This window comes from Hemiscyllium ocellatum, chromosome 24 (assembly GCF_020745735.1).
Source record: "Hemiscyllium ocellatum isolate sHemOce1 chromosome 24, sHemOce1.pat.X.cur, whole genome shotgun sequence".
NCBI classification, from domain to species: Eukaryota; Metazoa; Chordata; class Chondrichthyes; order Orectolobiformes; family Hemiscylliidae; genus Hemiscyllium; species Hemiscyllium ocellatum.
Window position 1 is genome coordinate 28,922,989 of NC_083424.1, and position 19,003 is coordinate 28,941,991.

The 19,003-nt window shown below is 41.4% G+C and overlaps 1 protein-coding gene across 1 annotated transcript; it reads left to right on the forward strand.

The window, feature by feature from the left end:
- Positions 1–6,550: 6,550 nt before the first annotated feature.
- LOC132827346 (C-signal-like) lies at positions 6,551–17,746 on the forward strand. The gene is made up of 6 exons (XM_060843999.1): positions 6,551–6,797; positions 8,488–8,539; positions 11,428–11,615; positions 12,656–12,796; positions 16,176–16,286; positions 17,034–17,746. The coding sequence occupies exons 1-6, from the start codon at positions 6,651–6,653 to the stop codon at positions 17,145–17,147; spliced, it is 753 nt and encodes a 250-aa protein (XP_060699982.1). The 5' UTR covers positions 6,551–6,650; the 3' UTR covers positions 17,148–17,746.
- Positions 17,747–19,003: the final 1,257 nt, after the last annotated feature.

A 19,003-nucleotide genomic window follows, 5' to 3' on the forward strand; every position in this document is an offset into this window, starting at 1 on the left:
GTCGATTCCAATCTAGCAATCATCTCTATAAGGCCTGTTTTTACATCAGCTGCAGCCGGAGGAGAGGAGGGTGGGGGAGGGGTCTTTGTTTTCTGAGAGCTGCGGGGTCCCTTTGATTTACTCATTATCCACTCAGTATTAGACTATTTAAATATAATATTCAGCAGCTAATTAAGATTAAAGAAATTTTTTGGGTGGTTTGGCAAGTGTGGTGGGGACAGGAAACCCACTTTTCCCAGGTTTTGGGAAGGGCTCTGTAGACTCAGACTTGCTGAGTCGCCGCCATCTTGGATCTCCTTCAATCTCTTTTATATCTTTTCCTCTCTCACCCTAAACCTATGCCCTTTAGTTCTGGACTCCCCAACCCCAGGGAAAAGACTTTGTCTATTTATCCTATCCATGCTCCTCATAATGTTATAAACCTCTATAAGGTCACCCCTCAGCCTCCGACACTCCAGGGAAAATACCCCTGGCCTATTCAACTTCTCCCTATAGTTCAAATCCTCCAACCATGGGAACATCCTTGAAAATCTTTTCTGAACCATTTCAAATTTCATGAAATCTTTCCAATAGGAAGGAGACCAGAATTGCATGGAATATTCCAAAAGTGGCCTAACCAATGTCCTGTCCAACCGCAACATGACCTGCCAATTCCTGTACTCAATGCTCTGACCGATAAAGGAAAGCATACAAAGAGGTTGCTAAGTGGTGGAATGTGCTGCCAGAGGTGGTGGTAGCAGATACAATAGCAACGTTTAAGAGGCATCTTGACAGATATATGAAAAAGCAGAAGCTATAGGGAAATGGACAGCCTAGAGGTAAAGATTTTTAGTTTAGAAAGGCATAACTTGTCAGTGCAGGCTTGGTCAGCTGAATGGCCTGTTCTGTGCTGTAGTGTTCTTTGTTCTAGTAATTTGTAGCAGTGGTGTACAGGCTCCTGAACAGTAACATAGTCGTGTGGAGCACAAAGGGAAGAAATAATGAAGGCTGTCAGAAAGGCACAGCAATAATCATGAGATATTGTAATCTACAGGTAAGTGGGGAAAATGAGGTGGGCAGAGGTAGCTTAGATGATGAATCCATAGTGTATTTTCATGACAATTTCTTATAATAGCACAGAATACCACATATGGGTTCATGTCACCCTACAGGTAACCCATCCACACTCTGTACTCCCACACACACATTCGTACTCTTATACAGACCCTCTCCCACGTACAAACTGTCACATGCACACTCACATATACACTCATACACTTAAATCCATACACACTCTCTCAAACACTCTCTCTCTCACCCACCCCTCCACACACACACATAATCACTCTCTCGCACACTAGGAGAAATTATTTCATTCAAGACTCTTTTCTGTCAAAAAAAATAAAATCGGACCTCAGCTTTAAACATAGATTCAAAGTAGGACCTCAAGTATCATCTCTTGTACATTTGTCCCTGGATGATTAAAGGTTTTATCAAAGACTTGAAAGGAATCTGGATTTTGCATTTTCATCAGCAGCCTACCTCCTAACCGATTAAAGGATTCAACAAGGGTTATTGGTTTTAAAGTTGTTAACTTTTTGCTTATAAATACTGTGTCTTATACCTCTCTCTCATACCACGCCTGAGGAAGGCGCTCAGCTCTGAAGCCTTGCAATTTCGAATAAACCTATTCGATTATAATCTAGTGTCATTTGACTTCAAGTCATATAGATGTACAGCACGGAAACAAACTCTGCAGTCCAACTCATCCAAGCCGATCAGACATCCTAACCTAATCTAGTTCCATTTGCCAGCACTTGGCCCGTATCCCACCAACCAAACCCACTGCCCCGTGGCCCAACATTTCAACCCCCCCTCCCACTCTGCCGAGGACATGCAGGTCCTAGGCCTTCTCCACTGCCACTCCCTCACCATCTGAAGCCTGGAGGAAGAACGCCTCATCTGCTTCGGAACACTTCAACCCCAGGGCATCAGTATGGACTTACCAGTTTCCTCTTCCCCTCCTCCACCTCACCCTAGTTCCAAATTTCTAGCTCAGCACCGTCCCCATGACCTGTCCTACCTGACAATCTCCCTTCCCACCTATCTGCTCCACCCTTCCCTCTGACTTATCACCTCCATCCCCACCCCCATTCACCTATTGTACTCTTTGCTACCTTCTCCCCAGACCCACCACCCCCCATTTATCTCTCCACCCTGGAGGCTCCCTGCCTCCATTCCTAATGAAGGGCTTTGCCCGAAATGTCTATTTTCCTGCTCCTCGGATGCAACCTGACCTCCTGTGCTTTTCCAGCACTACCCTAATCTAGACTCTGGTTTCCGGCATCTGCAGTCCTCATTTTTGCCATATCCCTCTAAACCTTTCCTATTCATATGCTGTAATTGTACCAGCCTCCTCCACTTCCTCTGGCCGCTCATTCCACCCACAGACCACCCTCTAGGGAAAAAGTTGCACCTTAGGTTTCTTTTATATCTTTCCTCTTTCATCCTCAACCTAAGCCCTCCAGTTCTGGACTCACCCACCCCAGGGAAAAGACTTTGTCTATTTATCCTATCCATGCCCCTCATGATTTTATAAACCTCTATAACATTACATCTCAGCCTCCAGTGCTCCAGAGAAAACAGGCCCAGCCTATTCAGCCTCTCCGTATAGCTCAAATCCTCCAACTCTGGCAACATCCCTGCAAATCTTTTCTGAACTCTTTCAACTTTCATGACATCCTTTTGATAAGAAGGAGACCAGAATTGCATGCAGTATTCCAAAAATGGCCTAACCAATGTCCTGTACAGCTGCAACATGCCTCCCAAATCCTATACTCAATGTTCTGACCAATGAAAGAAAACATACCAAATGCCGCCTTCACTATCCTATTTACCTGTGACTACTTTCAGGGTACTATAAACCTGCCCTCCAAGATCTCTTTGTTCAGTAAAACTTCCCAGGGTCTTACCATTAAGTGGATAAGTCCTGCTCTGATTTGTTTTCCCAAAATGTAGCACCTCGCATTTACCTAAACTAAATTCCATTGGCCCATCTGATCAAGATCCCGAGGTAACCCTCTTTGTTGTCCACCACAGCTCTAATTTTGGTGACATCTGCAAATTTGCTAATTATACTCCTATGTTCGCATCCAAATTATTTATATAAATCATGAAAAGCAATGGGCTCAACACAGAGTTCTAGGGTACACTGGATCAGGTCAAGATATCCAGCACCACATCTCTGTAATCTGGACATTTTTCAAGATGTCACTACCTATTTCCCCACATTCTATTGCTTCCATGTCCTTCTCTACAGTAAACACTGATGCAAAATACTCATTTAGTATCTCCCCCATCTCCTGCAGATCCACACAGTATGCCTTGCTGATTTTTGAGGGGACCTATTCTCTCCCTCGTTACCCCTTTGACCTTAATGTATTCGTAAAATCCCGATGAAGGGCTTTTGCCCGAAACGTCGATTTCGCTGCTCGTTGGATGCTGCCTGAACTGCTGTGCTCTTCCAGCACCACTGATCCAGAATCTCCTTAATCATGTTTGCCAAAGCTATCTCATGTCACCTTTTTGCCCTCCTAATTTCCCTCTTAAGTATACTCATACTGCCTTTGTACTCTAAGGATTCACTCGATCTATCCTGTCTATACCTGACATATGCTTCCTTCTTTTTCTTAACCAAAACCCCAATTTTTTTAGTCATCCAGCATTCCTTATACCTACCAGCCTTTCCTTTCACCCTAACAGGAAGATACTTTCTCTGGACTCTTATTATCTCATTTCTGAAGGCTTCCCATTTTCCAGCCATCCCTTTACCTGCAAACATCTGCCCGTAATCAGTTGAAAGTTCTTGCCTAATACCGTCAAAATCAGCCTTCCTCCGATTTAGAACTTCAACTTTTAGATCCAGTCTATTCTTTTCAATCACTATTTTAAAACTAATAGAATTATGGTCGCTGGCCCCAAAATGCTCTCCCACTGACACCTCACTTGCCTGCCCTGCCTTATTTATAGAGTCATAAAGATGTACAGCATAGAAACAGACCCTTCGGTCCAACCAAATCTAGTCCCACCTGCCAGCACCCATATCCCAACAAACCCTTCCTATTCCTATACCCATCCAAATGCCTCTTAAATGTTGCAATTGTACCAGCCTCCACCACTTCCTCTGGCAGCTCATTCCATACACATACCACCCTCTGTGTGAAAAGCTTGCCCCTTAGGTCTCTTTTATTTCTTTCCCCTCATCCTAACCCTATGCCCTCTAGTTCTGGACTCCCCCACCCCAGGGAAAAGACTTTGTCTATTTATCCTATCCATACCCCTCATAATTTTGTAAACCTCTATAAGGTCACCCCTCAGCCTCCGACGCTCCAGGGAAAACAGCACCAGCCTGTTCAGCCTCTCCCTGTAGCTCAGATCCTCCAACCCTGGCAACATCCTTGTAAATCATTTCTGAACCTTTCATGTTTCACAATATCTTTCCGATAGGAAGGAGACCAGAATTGCACGCAATATTCCAACAGTGGCCTAACCAATGTCTTGTACAGCCGCAACATGACCTCCCAACTCCTGTACTCAATACTCTGACCAGTAAAGGAAAGCATACCAAACGCCGCCTTCACTATCTTACCTACCTGCGACTCTACTTTCAAGGAGCTATGAACCTGCACTCTAAGGTTCAGCAACACTCCCTAGGACCTTACCATTAAGTGTATAAGTCCTGCTAAGATTTGCAATCCCAAAATGCAGCATCTCGCATTTACCCGATTTAAACTCCATCTGCCACTTCTCAGCCCATTGGCCCATCTGGTCCAGATCCTGTTGTAACTGGATAAGAGGTAACCCTCTTCGCTGTCCACTACACCTCCAATTTTGGTGTCATCTGCAAACTTACTAACTGTATCTCTTATGCTTTTCCTGGAGTTAGCACATCCACCTGACTGTACCTCCGGCTTTTCTCCCTTCCTATAACTGCTGTCCATCACACCCTAGCTCTTGTAAATTACTCATTGCCTCTAACTACTGCTCCAACTGATCCATGCGATTTGATAGGATTTGCAACCAAAGACACTTCCTGAAGACATTATCATCAGTAACATGGAAACTCTCCCTAAACTCCCACATCCGACAGGAAGAGTATATCACTTTACTAAAGGTCAACTTTGCTCCTTCACAATCTTCAAACCCAGAAAATAGCACCATCTTTTTGGTCTAAACATTTTAACCTTATAAATGTAGTAATTGTACCAGACTCCACCATTTCCTCTGGCAGCTTATTTCATACACCTTGGCTATTCACCCTATCCATCCCCCTCATGATTTTATACAAATTCAGTCATCATACTCCAACACTCCAGGGAAAATAACCCCAGCTGATTCAGTCTCTCCCTATAACTCAAAACCCTTCTTCACCATCTCATCTACATGCAACTCCGTTTTCAAGGAACTATGAACTTGCACCCCAAGATCTCCTTGTTCGGAAACACTCTGCATTCTTATTAGGTGTATAAGTCATGCCCTTCCAAAATGCAGCACCTCGCTTTTGGCTAAATTAAATCTGCCACTCTCGGCCTATTTGCCCATCTGATCAAGGTCTTGTTGTACTTTAAGGTAAATTTCCTTGCTATCCACTACGCTACCAATTTTGGTGTCATCTGCAAACTTACATACCATAGCTCCTACATTCACATCCCAATCGTTTATGTAAATAACAAAAAGTAGAACATCCGATCCTTGTGGCATACTTCTGGTCACAGGCTTCCAGTCCGAAAAGCAACCCTCTACCACAATCCACTCTCTCCTACCTTTGAGCCAATTGCATGTCACTGAAGTAGTCCATAATCATACACACTCACGACCCCTTGGATGTACTACTGTATTTGGGGGGGAGGGGGTGGTAGGGGTCCCTGCTGAGAGCTATCCCATGGTCTTGCTACACTTCCCCATGATCCCCAACCTGAGGTCATCACCTTTTAAAGGTGGCAAAGATCCCAGTGATTCCGATCCATCTCAGAATATCCTGGCAATGGCTATTTGTTCCAGGAGTGGGGAGTGGTAGGAGAGGGCTAGTATCAAATAAGAAGGGTGCCTTACAGCCAGGATGGGTAGTTAATTATTTTCCTGTTCCTCGGATGTTGCCTGACCTGCTGTGCTTTTCCAGCACCACTCTGATCTAAACTCTGGATAGTTAATGAGGTGAGTTTGGTAAGATGCAGCAAGAAAGTCTGTTAAAGGCCTAGAAACCTTCGACAAAACTGACAGCAAAGCCAAAACTAAACTGTGAGGTTCACCTCAGTGCTGCTACCCTTCCGGGTTCAGACCTGTGGAGGGACAGTGGGGAGAAGTTAAGGGAGAATCCTTATTGCTGAAGATTTCGAATTAAAAAAATACACTTTTTGGGAGGGGAGGGGGATTCTAAAGGATACTGGACCATGATTTGAGGTGGAGGAAGATGCAAATACAGAGAGAAGAAAAAACTCTGAGGGAGGGTGTATTCCGAACTGAAGCTGGGCGTGTTTGTAGTCACTGGTGAAGTTCCTCCCCCTTTGCTGCTGCTGCTGCTATCGTGCGGGCAGTGAGTGAGTCATTCGGCTTTGACGGCGAGTGTCTCGCAGCGCTGCCGGGCGGAGAGCGGAGGACCGCGGGCCAGAGCAATGCAGAACTGGGCGCTGACCTCGGTCCTGGTGACCGGCGCGAACCGTGGCCTCGGCCTGGAGCTAGTCCACCAGCTGGCGAGGGCTGAACGGCCTCCCCGCTACCTGCTGGCCGGCTGCAGGGACCCTCAGAGCACACGAGCACAGGTCAGTACCGGGGTCTCCGCTTCTTTCTGATCTCTTCACATTGTCAATCTTTTCTGTTATCCTGCCCGAGAACAGTGATAGAAATAAGTTTTAAAAAAGTTGTGTTTACACGCTGGAAAGAAAATTACAAAGCGACGGAAATGGTCGGGAATCATTGCCGTGTTTAGAGTTGTAATAAATATCCCAACAGATTTTAAGTGGTATTTCCGGTTGTTGTGTTGCCATAAAAAGACTTCATTCTGTTGGAGTTTGCTGTCAGTTTATCTAAACAGTCAGCCATCGGGCCCCACAACATCTCCCACGCCTTTTGGGAAAACTGGACGGTGGATCTTGTTGGATGGTTCACAAAATCCCTGCAGTGTGGAAGTGGGCCATTCGGCCCCCTCCAAAGAGCATTCCCACCCAGACATATCCTGTCCCTGCGTTTCCCACGTAGCCTGCACACTATGGGCAATTTATAGCATGGACAACCCACCTAATGTATACACATGTGAACAATGGGAGGAAACCAGCATAGTTATCAGAAACTCTCGCAGACACAGGGAGAATGTGCAAACACAGGCAGTCACCCAAGGGTGCAATCGAACCCAGGTTCCCCGGTGCTGTGAGGCCACCGTGACACCCTCTAAACGTGCTGTCAAAGTCATTTGGCAAATTGATTCCTCACCAGAACTTTCGAATGAGTACTAACATCTAGCTCCGTGCTAATAATAGCCTTCCCAGCCAAATCCTTCCTACACACCTACTAAGGAAGAGACAGAAAGAAATTTCATTTTTTAAAAGATTCATTCCAAGCAGCTGTATGACATAGGAATTATGTGATATGATTTAATCCGAGGAATGCGCGCCAATATTAATATCCACTCCAGTTGGAAGACTGCCAATTGGGTGAAATATAGTTTTTGGTATGCTGAAATATGTTCGTCTTCCATTGTTAATGATTTGAGTGTCACAGACTGGCACATCCTAAGGTCTGAGATTATATTTAAAGGGATGCGCTAATGCTGGGGCAACTACTGTCTCAAGTTTTTCGACCATAGGAAACAGAGTGGCTGGAAACTGGTTAAAGACCCTCAGCATAAATGGTTAACATGCAATAACACATAACTGATTTATAAAATCGTCTGATCAAAAATTTAGTGAGTAACATTTTGTCTTGGAACAATTGATTTGGTGTGAACCTTTATATCGTGTCAAGTTTGAGCAGTCATGCTGTATAATTTTATAAACTTTATGGATAAAGTGTATTTTGGAGAAAAATTGGACAAAATAATTTTTTACATCAAGGTTAGTGCAATATGAAATTTTTTTCCTCAAAACCCATGATGTTGCATTAATTGAAGCTTTTTACAATAAATGTTGTAAGGTAAGGACGCTAAGACACAGAGCAAGAGTGGATAAATGGAGCTTCATGTATAAATAAGCCCTGATTTAGTTGATCATTGAATCAGGCTCAAGGACCTGATTGATCTGTTAACGCTTGCACACACGTTAACTTCAATTCACCGACAGACTTTGTCTCTTGGCCATAGACTCCATTTTAGGATGGGGACGGGGTGGTGGTTATTTTATCAAATGCTGGAGCAGGCTCACAAGACCCAGTAACCACTTCCTGTACCTATTTCTTATATTCGTATGTATTTCTTAAGAGGATTTTTGACTTGAATGTCTATGTCTCTATTCTCAATAGGATCTCATGAACCTAGCAAAGAGCTTCCCAAACATAAAAGTGCTTAAGTTGGGTGAGTATTATGATGCTTTAGTGATTTTAATTAAAAAAGTATTGTACATTTTCCTACACACTGATTTTTTTAACTGAGGGCTCCATCTTAAACTTAAACATTCATACATGTAAAAATGTTTATTTATATATACATAAATGAAATCATCTTTGTCAGGAAGCAAATTTATACATTGAACTTACTAGTTTAATGTAAGTACATAATGAAATTCATGTCAGAGTCATAGAGTTTTTACAGTACAGAAAGAACTCCGAAGAGTAATCCACCCAGACCTATTTCCTTCTGACTAGTGCACCTAACACTATGAGCAATTTAGCACAGCCAATTCACCTGACCTGCACATCTTTGGATTGTGGGAGGAAACTGGAGCACCTGAAGGAAACCCACGCAGACTCAGGGAGAATGTGCAAACTCCACACAGACAGTTGCCCAAGGCTGGAATTGTACCTGGGTCCCTGGCACTGTGACAGCAGTACTAATCACTGAGCCACTGTGCTGCCCACAAGAGTCAGATAGCACTCGCTCCATAGCCTTGATGCAATGCCATTTCAAATGTTCATCTAAATATACCTTAACTGGGTTGAGGGTTCACATCTTTTATGCAGTGAGTTTCAGAATTGCACAACCTTTTTTTTTAGATTAGACTTACAGTGTGGAAACAGGCCCTTCGGCCCAACAAGTCCACACCGACCCGCCGAAGCGCAACCCACCCATACCCCTACATTTACCCCTTACCTAACACTATGGGCAATTTAGCTTGGCCAATTCACCTGACCCGCACATCTTTGTGACTGTGGGAGGAAACCGGAGCACCCGGAGGAAACCCACGCAGACACGGGGAGAACGTGCAAACTCCACACAGTCAGTCGCCTGAGTCGGGAATTGAACCCGGGTCTACAGGCGCTGTGAGGCAGCAGTGCTAACCACTGTGCCACCGTGCCGCCCACAAACCTTCTGGATGAAAAAAAGTCTCCTCTTTTATTCAATAAATACACATACTCATATTAGTGGTACTAATGGTATTAATGATTAGCTAATTTATGACATTGGCTTTTTGGAGACAGGTAATTTAAATTAATACTTAGCCCTGTGATGTTGGAATGAGTACAGAGAATCTTTTTAAAAGAGCACAGGTGAACAATTGCATATTATTAACAAGTACCTTAAAACTGAAGGGAGATAGGAAATGAACTAAAGAACAATCTCCCTTCAGTCCCTCTCTCATTTCACTGTGTCTTTGAGACCCATCATTGACCTCTTGACACTATTCTCACTAAGCAGTTGACCACAAAACTTAGTTTCCTCGTCCCTGTGCTGGCTGATGTTGTTAGTAGTTCTTTCTCTTTATGTTATTCCTTGTAATTGCATGTTGATTATGGACATTAAATGGTGATTCATTTGAACCCATTTGAAATATTGAGACTAAAACTGTGGCTGTTAGGTTAATGGGTGTGTGCTTGCAATTTTCAACTCTGCAAATAAATGTAAAAGCAGATAAAGATTGGTTCTTATTTTTATGACCTAACTTTCGAAAACAGAACATGGTAACAGAGAATAGTCTGAAATTAAATGTTGGAAGCTAAGGAAAAAAAAGACAAAACTATAAACATAATAACCACCATGGGAATATTAGAAAGTAAGTGTAAATTGATAGGATATGATTATGCTCAGTTGTCATAAAACTCATTAGCCACGATGTGGAGGTGCTGGTGTTGAACTGGATTGGACAAAGTCAGAAGTCACATGACAACAAGTTATAGTCCAACATATTTATTTCGCCTAAAGAACTCCAAAACTTGTTGGACTATAACCTAGTGTCATATGACTTCTGATTTTGTTATAAAACTTGACAAATTGATAAGACTAATGAAACAGGTTTACATTTGTTTATTTTCCTGCTCACACAAGGATAGCCAGTCTTATCAGTGAGGTGTAAACCCAACTTTGCAGAGTTACAGCCATCTCCAAGCATTATTCAAGATATTACAGTATTCCCAGCACACAAGTTATGCAGTCACAGAAGGAGCCCCATCAGTCCAACTTGTTTGTACTGACCAGGTACCTAAACTGGTCTAGCCCCACTTGCCAGCACTTGGCCCATATTCCTCTAAAACTTTACTATTCATGTACCTATCCAGATGCCTTTTTAAATGCTGTAGTTGTACCAGTCTCCACCACTTCATCTGGTAACTTGTTCCATACATGCACATAGTGTTCTCTCACAGTGTACACAGTTATGGTGTGTATTTCACTGAAGGCAGTGTTCTCCTGCTGATAGTGTGGCTCCTAGACTCTTAATCTCCAATTGTAAATCACAGACTGTAAAATCCTTACAATGTGGAAGCAGGCCATTTGGCCCATCGAGTTCAAATTACGTTATTTGTTACCATCACTAACCTCATTTAATTAAAATATAAAGCTACTGAACCATACAGAACAGTAAGGCCCCAACATTTGCCAACATGTATCTGTATAAGTCTGCATGGATATTCTTAGGGCATAATTAACTGGTCCTATTGCTTTGAGATCTCATCTAGATTTGCATTCATACAGACATCAGGGAGTAGGATCAGCTTGGCAATGTCACCTGGAACACTTGTTTAGAGGTGTGCGCGTTAATAGTGGCTTCTTGTTGGGAAACTGTATATAAAAAGTACTTCTGCAGTCATAAATATGCAAGGCAGTAATCCTTTTCAGCATAATTCAACTAAAAATGTACATTTACATGTAAATGCTTACATTCCAAGCATTCAATTTGCAAAGTAACAGGAGTGTTGGAAGTGCCAAGTATCTGTGTCACTTGCACTGCATTGTGATGAGTTGCATTAGAAATGAGAAAATGCAGTATAAACATCCAAGTTAACCCTTTATTTTGTGATGTTTCAAAGATGTTGATGATTTTGGCAGCATTCAAGAGTGTGCTGCTCAGGCTGAGAAGATATTGGAAAACAATGGCCTAAATCTGCTCATAAATAATGCTGGCGCCAGCTATAGTGGAGCCCTTAATGAAATTACTCCTGAATCAATGATGAACAGTTACAGAACCAATGTTGTTGGACCAATGATGCTAACCAAGGTAATACCATTTTTTTTGTATTTGTTCAAGTTATAAAGCCAAGACCTTACTTTTGACCTGGACCATATGGTTATTCTTCCTTACAGAAAGTATTTTATAGCTAACCACAACTATGCATAATACAATTGAAATCCTCACCTGCTTAATCAAGTCATAATTAGTAATCATTGAAATAGGTTGTTCAGATGGGGTGGAAGGGAATATACTCTCCACTAGAGGGGTTGGCTGTGAAGGATAAACAGCATCTTCCAAAGTGTGCTGCCATCTCTCCTGCTCACTCTTTCCCAAAACTATGTTGCTTACTAAGAAGATCAGTTGCCCTTTCTTTATATATGATAGGTGTGGACCCAAGTGAGTATAAGACGATGGGTTGTCCTATCTGATGGCTGTCATTCCTCCCTCCTCTACCACCATCACCCCACGGAAATACATCTCGCACAGACATGTAATACCCAGGCCACTGGCTCTATCCCTTTCTCTCCGTGGATGATGCCAGAAAAACTGAACTTCCTCCGCATTTTCTATTTTAATTTTAGATTTTCAGCATTCACATTTCTTTGCCTTTTGTCTCCCCCAGAATTTTAGTAATATCAATAAAGATTGGTTTGGCAAATGCAAGGTATCGATGTCTTTGCACTTAAAGGGTCAGGCTTGGTTGAGAGAAGAAGTGCTGTGTAAAATGTGCAAAGCTTCTATAAATACACTGCAGAAGCTACATATTTCAGATGTATTTTTGTCTTGTCTGGTCATATCTCTTTTAAAGTTATTTTTGACTCATGGTAAATGAACGCACTGATGAGAAGAATATAGCAGTGACAGATGAAGTTATCCTTTGTTATCCTCATTCATTGTCATTATTGTTTAGCACTCCACATCTCATTAACTTGCTTTATAAAGTTTTTGAGCTTAACCTGAAAGAGGTTCACCTGTGGTAATGCCCTATTATAACTTTTTAAAAATTTTCATTTGAAATCATTTTTCAGTAAAGCAACTCCAACTTCTATTTTTCACTAATGCTGTTACTCCTGTTTATTCTGCAGGTTTTGCTCCCATCTTTGCAAAAAGCGGCGTGCCTGAATGATGAATTTAAAGCAGCAGTTATCAACATGTCGTCGATAATGGCCTCCTTAGAGCTGTTTAATGACAAAAGTGGGACTGCATACGCCTATCGGGCCAGTAAGGTCAGTATACTCCAACACACACACAATAAAAATGATGAGTCAGAAATAAAAAGAACTGCCTGTGTAAAGGAACTTACAATTTATCAGTTGTACTGGCTATTGTCTATACCTCTTTCAAGACATGAAAAGAATGTCTTTTTTTTTGTCTGCATGAGGTGCTAGGTAATAAATGTTCTGCTTGGTTATACTACTGATGATAAAATTGTTTGTATTTCTTTCATGATATGGAAATACTGGTTTGATGGGGGTGGACAAAGTTAAAAATCACACAACACAAGGTTATAGTCCTTATTTGGAAGTCCAAATAAACCTGTTGAACTATAAACTGGCGGTGTGTATTTCTTTCAAACAATCTCAGCATCCACTGATGCAACGTAGTTAGATATAATGTAATTCATTTACTTTTCTTGACATGTCTGAACCTTGCCCTCAGGCGTGGTAGGTTTTTTGGTTTCCACACTCAACGTTTCTTTTAGTGAAATTGCTACTTAAGAATTGTTATGATTGGATCCCCTGTATCTAGCACCCCGAACACATTTTAGAGACTTCATCTCATTGGTCTGGCATTCAGTTCAGCCCTGGATTTAATCAGTCAGTATCAAAGTGAACCACTTGTCCTTGAAGCTGTTTTCTGAAAATGTTATCACATTACTGTAACAACTGAAAGTGTATGCAGGTAGACAGAATATGTTAAATGTTAAATGCCACAGGCTAAGTCGGATCATGGAGAACAGAAGCAGCAAGTAATGATAAATGTGAATGTTTAAATCAAAGTTTAAGTGCTGTTGATTCTTTTGTAAAGATATCAAAACCTACAAATCGCACACCATCAATTCGCCATAATAACACCAGATATTAGAAATTATATAGACTTGACACTAGGACAGGAACTATTGGCAGAAACAGTTGAAGGATTTAAGTCTAGATTAGAGTAGTGCTGGACCTGAAAGGCAAATAAATGAACTGTAGGAGGACTAAGGGTTACGGAAAGATTAAAGGACAGTAGGATTAATCTTGAAATGTTACTGCTATAGGTACAGTGATCAAAATTTTACAAGGTTGGTCACTGCTGACTGTGAAGAAAACTGTCCACAAAGGTGTAACAACCTTCATGTTGGAAATTTCCATTTCAGTTTGAGTCTTCTGCCAAATCAAGACAATGTCTTTACATTTCTCATCAGTGATGCCAACAAACTGGTATACAACTAATCAAGTTGAAATACTGTATTCACAGACTGTAAAACAGGAAGTTTAAAAACCTTCACTTTTTATTAAAGTTTCAGGTAGTTAACTAACTATGATTTGTGTTAAGATGGAAGCTAAAATGAAGATGAACAAGGTAATGATCACGTTAATATGGTTGATTCTTACATGCTCTCAGAAATGGTCTAGCAAGCCTCTCAATTTATAGGCATTTAGCGATGGGCAAACCCTACCTGTGATGTCTGAATGCCACTTTTAAAAAGAAAAATTACATCTCATTCAACAGGATGCAACTTTGTTGAGGATTGTTACAGTCAGACTAAGCATTAGAGTGAAAGTTCTTGTTAGTTCACGATTGTGTTAGAAATTGCACAATATGGGAACCAGGTCAGTGCACTAATGGTGAAGTGTAAACACAGTGATATACAGATAGTGCAGAAATCCAGACACTGTTATGTCCAGGCCTCTGAAGTTGCTATCAATTCCAGTTAATAAAAATGACAAAAACTAACTTTTTTTTGTTATTACTCCAGCAAAACTGGGCAATTGAGCGACAGGGCCCAAAACCCTGCCGAATCTGGCAGCACTGTGCCACAGGAGTTCTAGAACATAGAACATTATAGCACAGTACAGGCCCTTTGGCCTTCGATGTTGCACTGGCCTATGAAACCAATCTGAAGTCCATCTAAGCTACGCTATTCCATTATCCTCAATATATTTATGCAATGACCATTTAAATGCCCTTAAGGTTGGTGAGTCTACTACTGTTGCGGGCAGTGCATTCCACGGCCTTACTACTCTCCTGAGTAAAGAACCTACCTCTGACATCTATATCTATCACCCCTCAATGTAAAGCTATGTCCCTTGTGCTAGCCATCACCATCCAAGGAAAAAGGCTCTCACTGTCCACCCTATCTAATCCTCTGATCATCTCATATGTCTCTATTAAATCACTTCTTAACCTTCTTCTCTGTAGCAAAAAAAACCAGCCTCAAGTCCATCAGCCTTTCCTCATAAGATCTTTCCTCCATATCAGGCAACATTCTGGTAAACCTCCTCTGCACCCTTTCCAATGCTTCCATATCCTTCCTATAATGTGGCGACCAGAACTGAATGCAATACTCCACCTGCGTCTGCACCAGAGTTTTGTATAGCTGCAACACGACCTCATGACTCTGAAACTCGATCCCTTTACCAATAAAAGCTAACACACCTTATGCTGCCTTAACAACCGTATCAACCTGGGTGGCAACTTTCAGAAACTATTGCAAATGGATTAGTTTGCAGATCTCTCAGCTCATCCACACACCCAAGAATCTTACCATTACCCCAGTACTTTGTATTCCTCTTACTCCTTCCAAAGTGAATCATTTCACACTTTTCTCTGCATTAATCTCCATTTGCTAGCTCTGCAGCTTATATATGTCCCTCCATAACCTGCAACGTCCTTCCGCACTGTCCACAACTCCACTGACTTTAGTATAATCCGCAAATTTACTAATCCATCATTCTATGCCCTCATCTAAGTAATTTATAAAAATGACAAACAGCAGTGGCCCCAAAACAGATCCTTGTGGTATATCACTAGTAACTGAACTCCAAGATGAACATTTCCCGTCAACCACATCTTCTGTCTTCTTTCAGATAGCAGCTTGGGTCAAAAATTTGCTAAATCGCCCTTAATCCTATCCAGTTTCCAAAGTCAGAATCTACAAAATGTTATATGGATTCTGCTGACTCTCAGTGCCAGGAATCCACATTAAATTCCAGTCTTGGGTGACTGTGTGGAGTTTGTACGTTCTCCCCGTGTCTGTGTGAGTGTCTGCTAGGTGCTCATGTTTTCTTCCGCAGTACAAAGATGTAGAAGTTTGTTGGATTGACCATGCTAAATTACCCTGTAGTGTTCAGGGATATGTAGGCTAGGTGGATTAGCCACAGTAAATGCTGGCTTATGAGGATAGGATGGGGGTTTGGGTCTGAGTGGGATCTCTTCAGAGGGTCAGTGCAGATCTGATAGGCCAAATGGCTTTTATCTGCATTGTAGGGGTTCTGTGATTCTATACTCCTAGTTATGTTCTGTGATGTCTTTGAGGAAATCCATGGCTTATGATTCACCTGAGATGGCTGTTGTTGATACTGTTATTATTGTTGATTTTTATGATTTTGTTTTAACCAGACTGCATTGAATATGGTTACCAAGTGCTTGGCGAACGAATTAAAACCTCATGGAATTATCAGTGTTTCAATGCACCCTGGCTGGGTCCAAACAGATATGGGTGGTGAAAAGGTAAAGGAAATAAATAACTGAGATCATTATAATGATGATCATATCTCGTGGACTGGGACATTGGGTGTTGCATCCTTTCTGAGTATTAGATCCTTTTTTTTAAATTGGTATATCTAATTCTTGGATAGTTAATTTGCAGTATTATTTTTCAGTTAATTTTGTCACACTTTCCTCCTCCTCTCCCTTACCTCAAACTTTATTCTAATACCTGATGCCAAGAATAAACTCTACAATTTCTTTGTTTAAAAATGCTGCTTTTGTCTCCCCTGATTATGGATTGTATGGTATAGGTTGTGGAATAATCCTGACTCAGGAAAATCCAAAGGCCTATGTTCTGTCCATATGTTCCTTGAAGGTTTTGGGGAAAATATCACCTTGTTACTACATCTTGTGTCATCGTCCTCGGGCTGTTCTAGTGATGCCACAGTATCAGAGGAGGGGTAGAAGAGTTACTTAGTTCAGTTTTATCCAAGCTTTCTAGGTTTTGGCAATTTCACACTGGTTTGAGAGTTGATCCAGCATTACCTAGTCTTGGCAAAATAGATTCCGCTCCCGAGCTGTGATGTTTTCCTCATTGACAAATATTAACATCCTGTCTGGCAGCCAGCCACTTTAAATTTCTCCTTCTTATTTTCACATTCCTCCATCTCTCACCACTCACTATCACTGTGAAAGACTAAGAAATTTATACTTTGTGTTTACTGTAATCCCTAAATTAACCTTTTTTTTAAAATGTAATTTCATCAGGCACCACTAACGAAAGAGGAAAGTGTTCGTGGAATTCTCCAGGCAGTGTCGAAGCTTTCAGCCAAAGATAGTGGATCGTTTCTAGACTGGAAAGGCCAGCGTTTACCTTGGTGAAGAATAGCTTGTTGAGCAGTGAGATATTAGATTAGATTTTTTTTTTAGATTAGACTTACAGTGTGGAAACAGGCCCTTCGGCCCAACAAGTCCACACCGACCCGCCGAAGCGAAACCCACCCATACCCCTACATTACCCCTTACCTAACACTACGGGCAATTTAGCATGGCCAATTCACCTGACCCGCACATCTTTGGACTGTGGGAGGAAACCGGAGCACCCGGAGGAAACCCACGCAGACACGGGGAGAACGTGCAAACTCCACACAGTCAGTCGCCTGAGTCTGTTAAAATGAATAAAGTCTACAGAAGATGACATTAGTAGTTACTGATGTTCAACAGTACTGAAATGCTTATGAAAATTACACTGTTTTTGATCTATACACAATTTTTAATGATTCACAAAATGATGACTTTATAAATCATGGAGTCATACAGCACAAAAGAGGTCCATCAATGTACCACCAAAGCTCAACTAAATCTACTCTAATTCCATTTTTCAGCACTCTGCTTGAATGTTTGACATTTAATGACATGAATTATTTGTGCATATTTGCTTTATAACCTTTCAATTCAATTAAATCCTGTAGTATTGTTCACATCAACGGTGTATATTCCTTGAGTTAACAGGGAGTTGGGTGATTTGCAAGCACTGCTAGTGACAAGGCCATAACATATGATTCATAACAAGCCCAGCACTTAGGGAATTGGGAGTCCAATGGAAAGAGACAGTATGTAGATTATTGCAACAGAATGTTCCATTTGACATAGGGACATCAACTGAAGTGAGACTTATTAATTTCATGGACTATATTATTTTTGAATAACAATTAAAGAGTAATACAGCTCTTCATCTTTAATAGTGAGTACCAAACAACAACTCTTCTTTCTTTGGAAATAATTGATCATTACTAAACAGTATAGAAATTATATTATACATGCCCATTTGGTTGTGACTTGGTATTATAACAGGCAAGATGGTGGTCAGGATAGACATAGTGAAGATAGGTTTTGTTTTACTTGTAGTTGAGTGGAGGGGCAGTTGGGGCAGCTGACTCCTGGAGAAATCACTGAGGGACTATGCTGTTGCATTTATTGCACTTTGTTATACCGTCAGTGAGCCGCCAATGCGAAAGACTTTCCCAAATAGTTTGCTCATTCTCCAGACAGAAAATTGGGTCATGAGATGCACTGCTCAATTGGGCCTCAGGTTGACTCTTTGATTTAATAATGATTGCATTGCTTTGTAGTCACATATGAGGCATTGCCACAAAATAAAAGCATTGCGATTGCCACCAGGTGAGGAATCAAACCTACATGATGCACAGCTAGTAACTGCAAATCAATAGAGTGAAAATTCTTGCTGTCTGAAATTATTGAGACTTCAGAATTGGGGGAAACAGTGAAAATGTGTGTGAAACCCAGAACTCTGTCCTCCTCCTGAATGTTACTGGGGAAAGCAATTAAACTGCTTCAGCAAACAAAGTCAGTCACCTACTTGTCAGTCAGCACAGATTGATTGCGTGAATCGGGTCAGTCTATCAAAGACTTCAGAACTGCATAGACCTTGATTGCAACATGCAGTGAACTCCCTCTTATGGTTAGGTTTAAATCTTAATGACATAACTCTGCAAACTGTCTGGAGAAGCAGAGTCTTATTGTGGGTGGTTCTTTAGAAATGGATGTATGTTTCCCACACACTGAAGGGCAAGAATTTGATGAGCATGTCTCCCGATTTAGTCGCCTTTTAGATTTAGTTGTGTTTTCTCCTTCGTCATTTAGATGCTCCTCTTACAAGTTTGGAATTGCAGAACAATTCTGTCAATGAAGATTATGATGTAATATATACACATTAA

What these genes read in the sequence shown, in the direction of transcription:
- LOC132827346 (XM_060843999.1), top strand. Translation starts at nt 6,651, where the DNA reads ATGCAGAACTGGGCGCTGACCTCGGTCCTGGTGACCGGCGCGAACCGT. An exon ending in ACGCCTATCGGGCCAGTAAG is followed by an intron (nt 12,797 to 16,175) that starts GTCAGTATACTC and finishes TGTTTTAACCAG; the next exon opens with ACTGCATTGAATATGGTTAC. An exon ending in CAGATATGGGTGGTGAAAAG is followed by an intron (nt 16,287 to 17,033) that starts GTAAAGGAAATA and finishes TAATTTCATCAG; the next exon opens with GCACCACTAACGAAAGAGGA.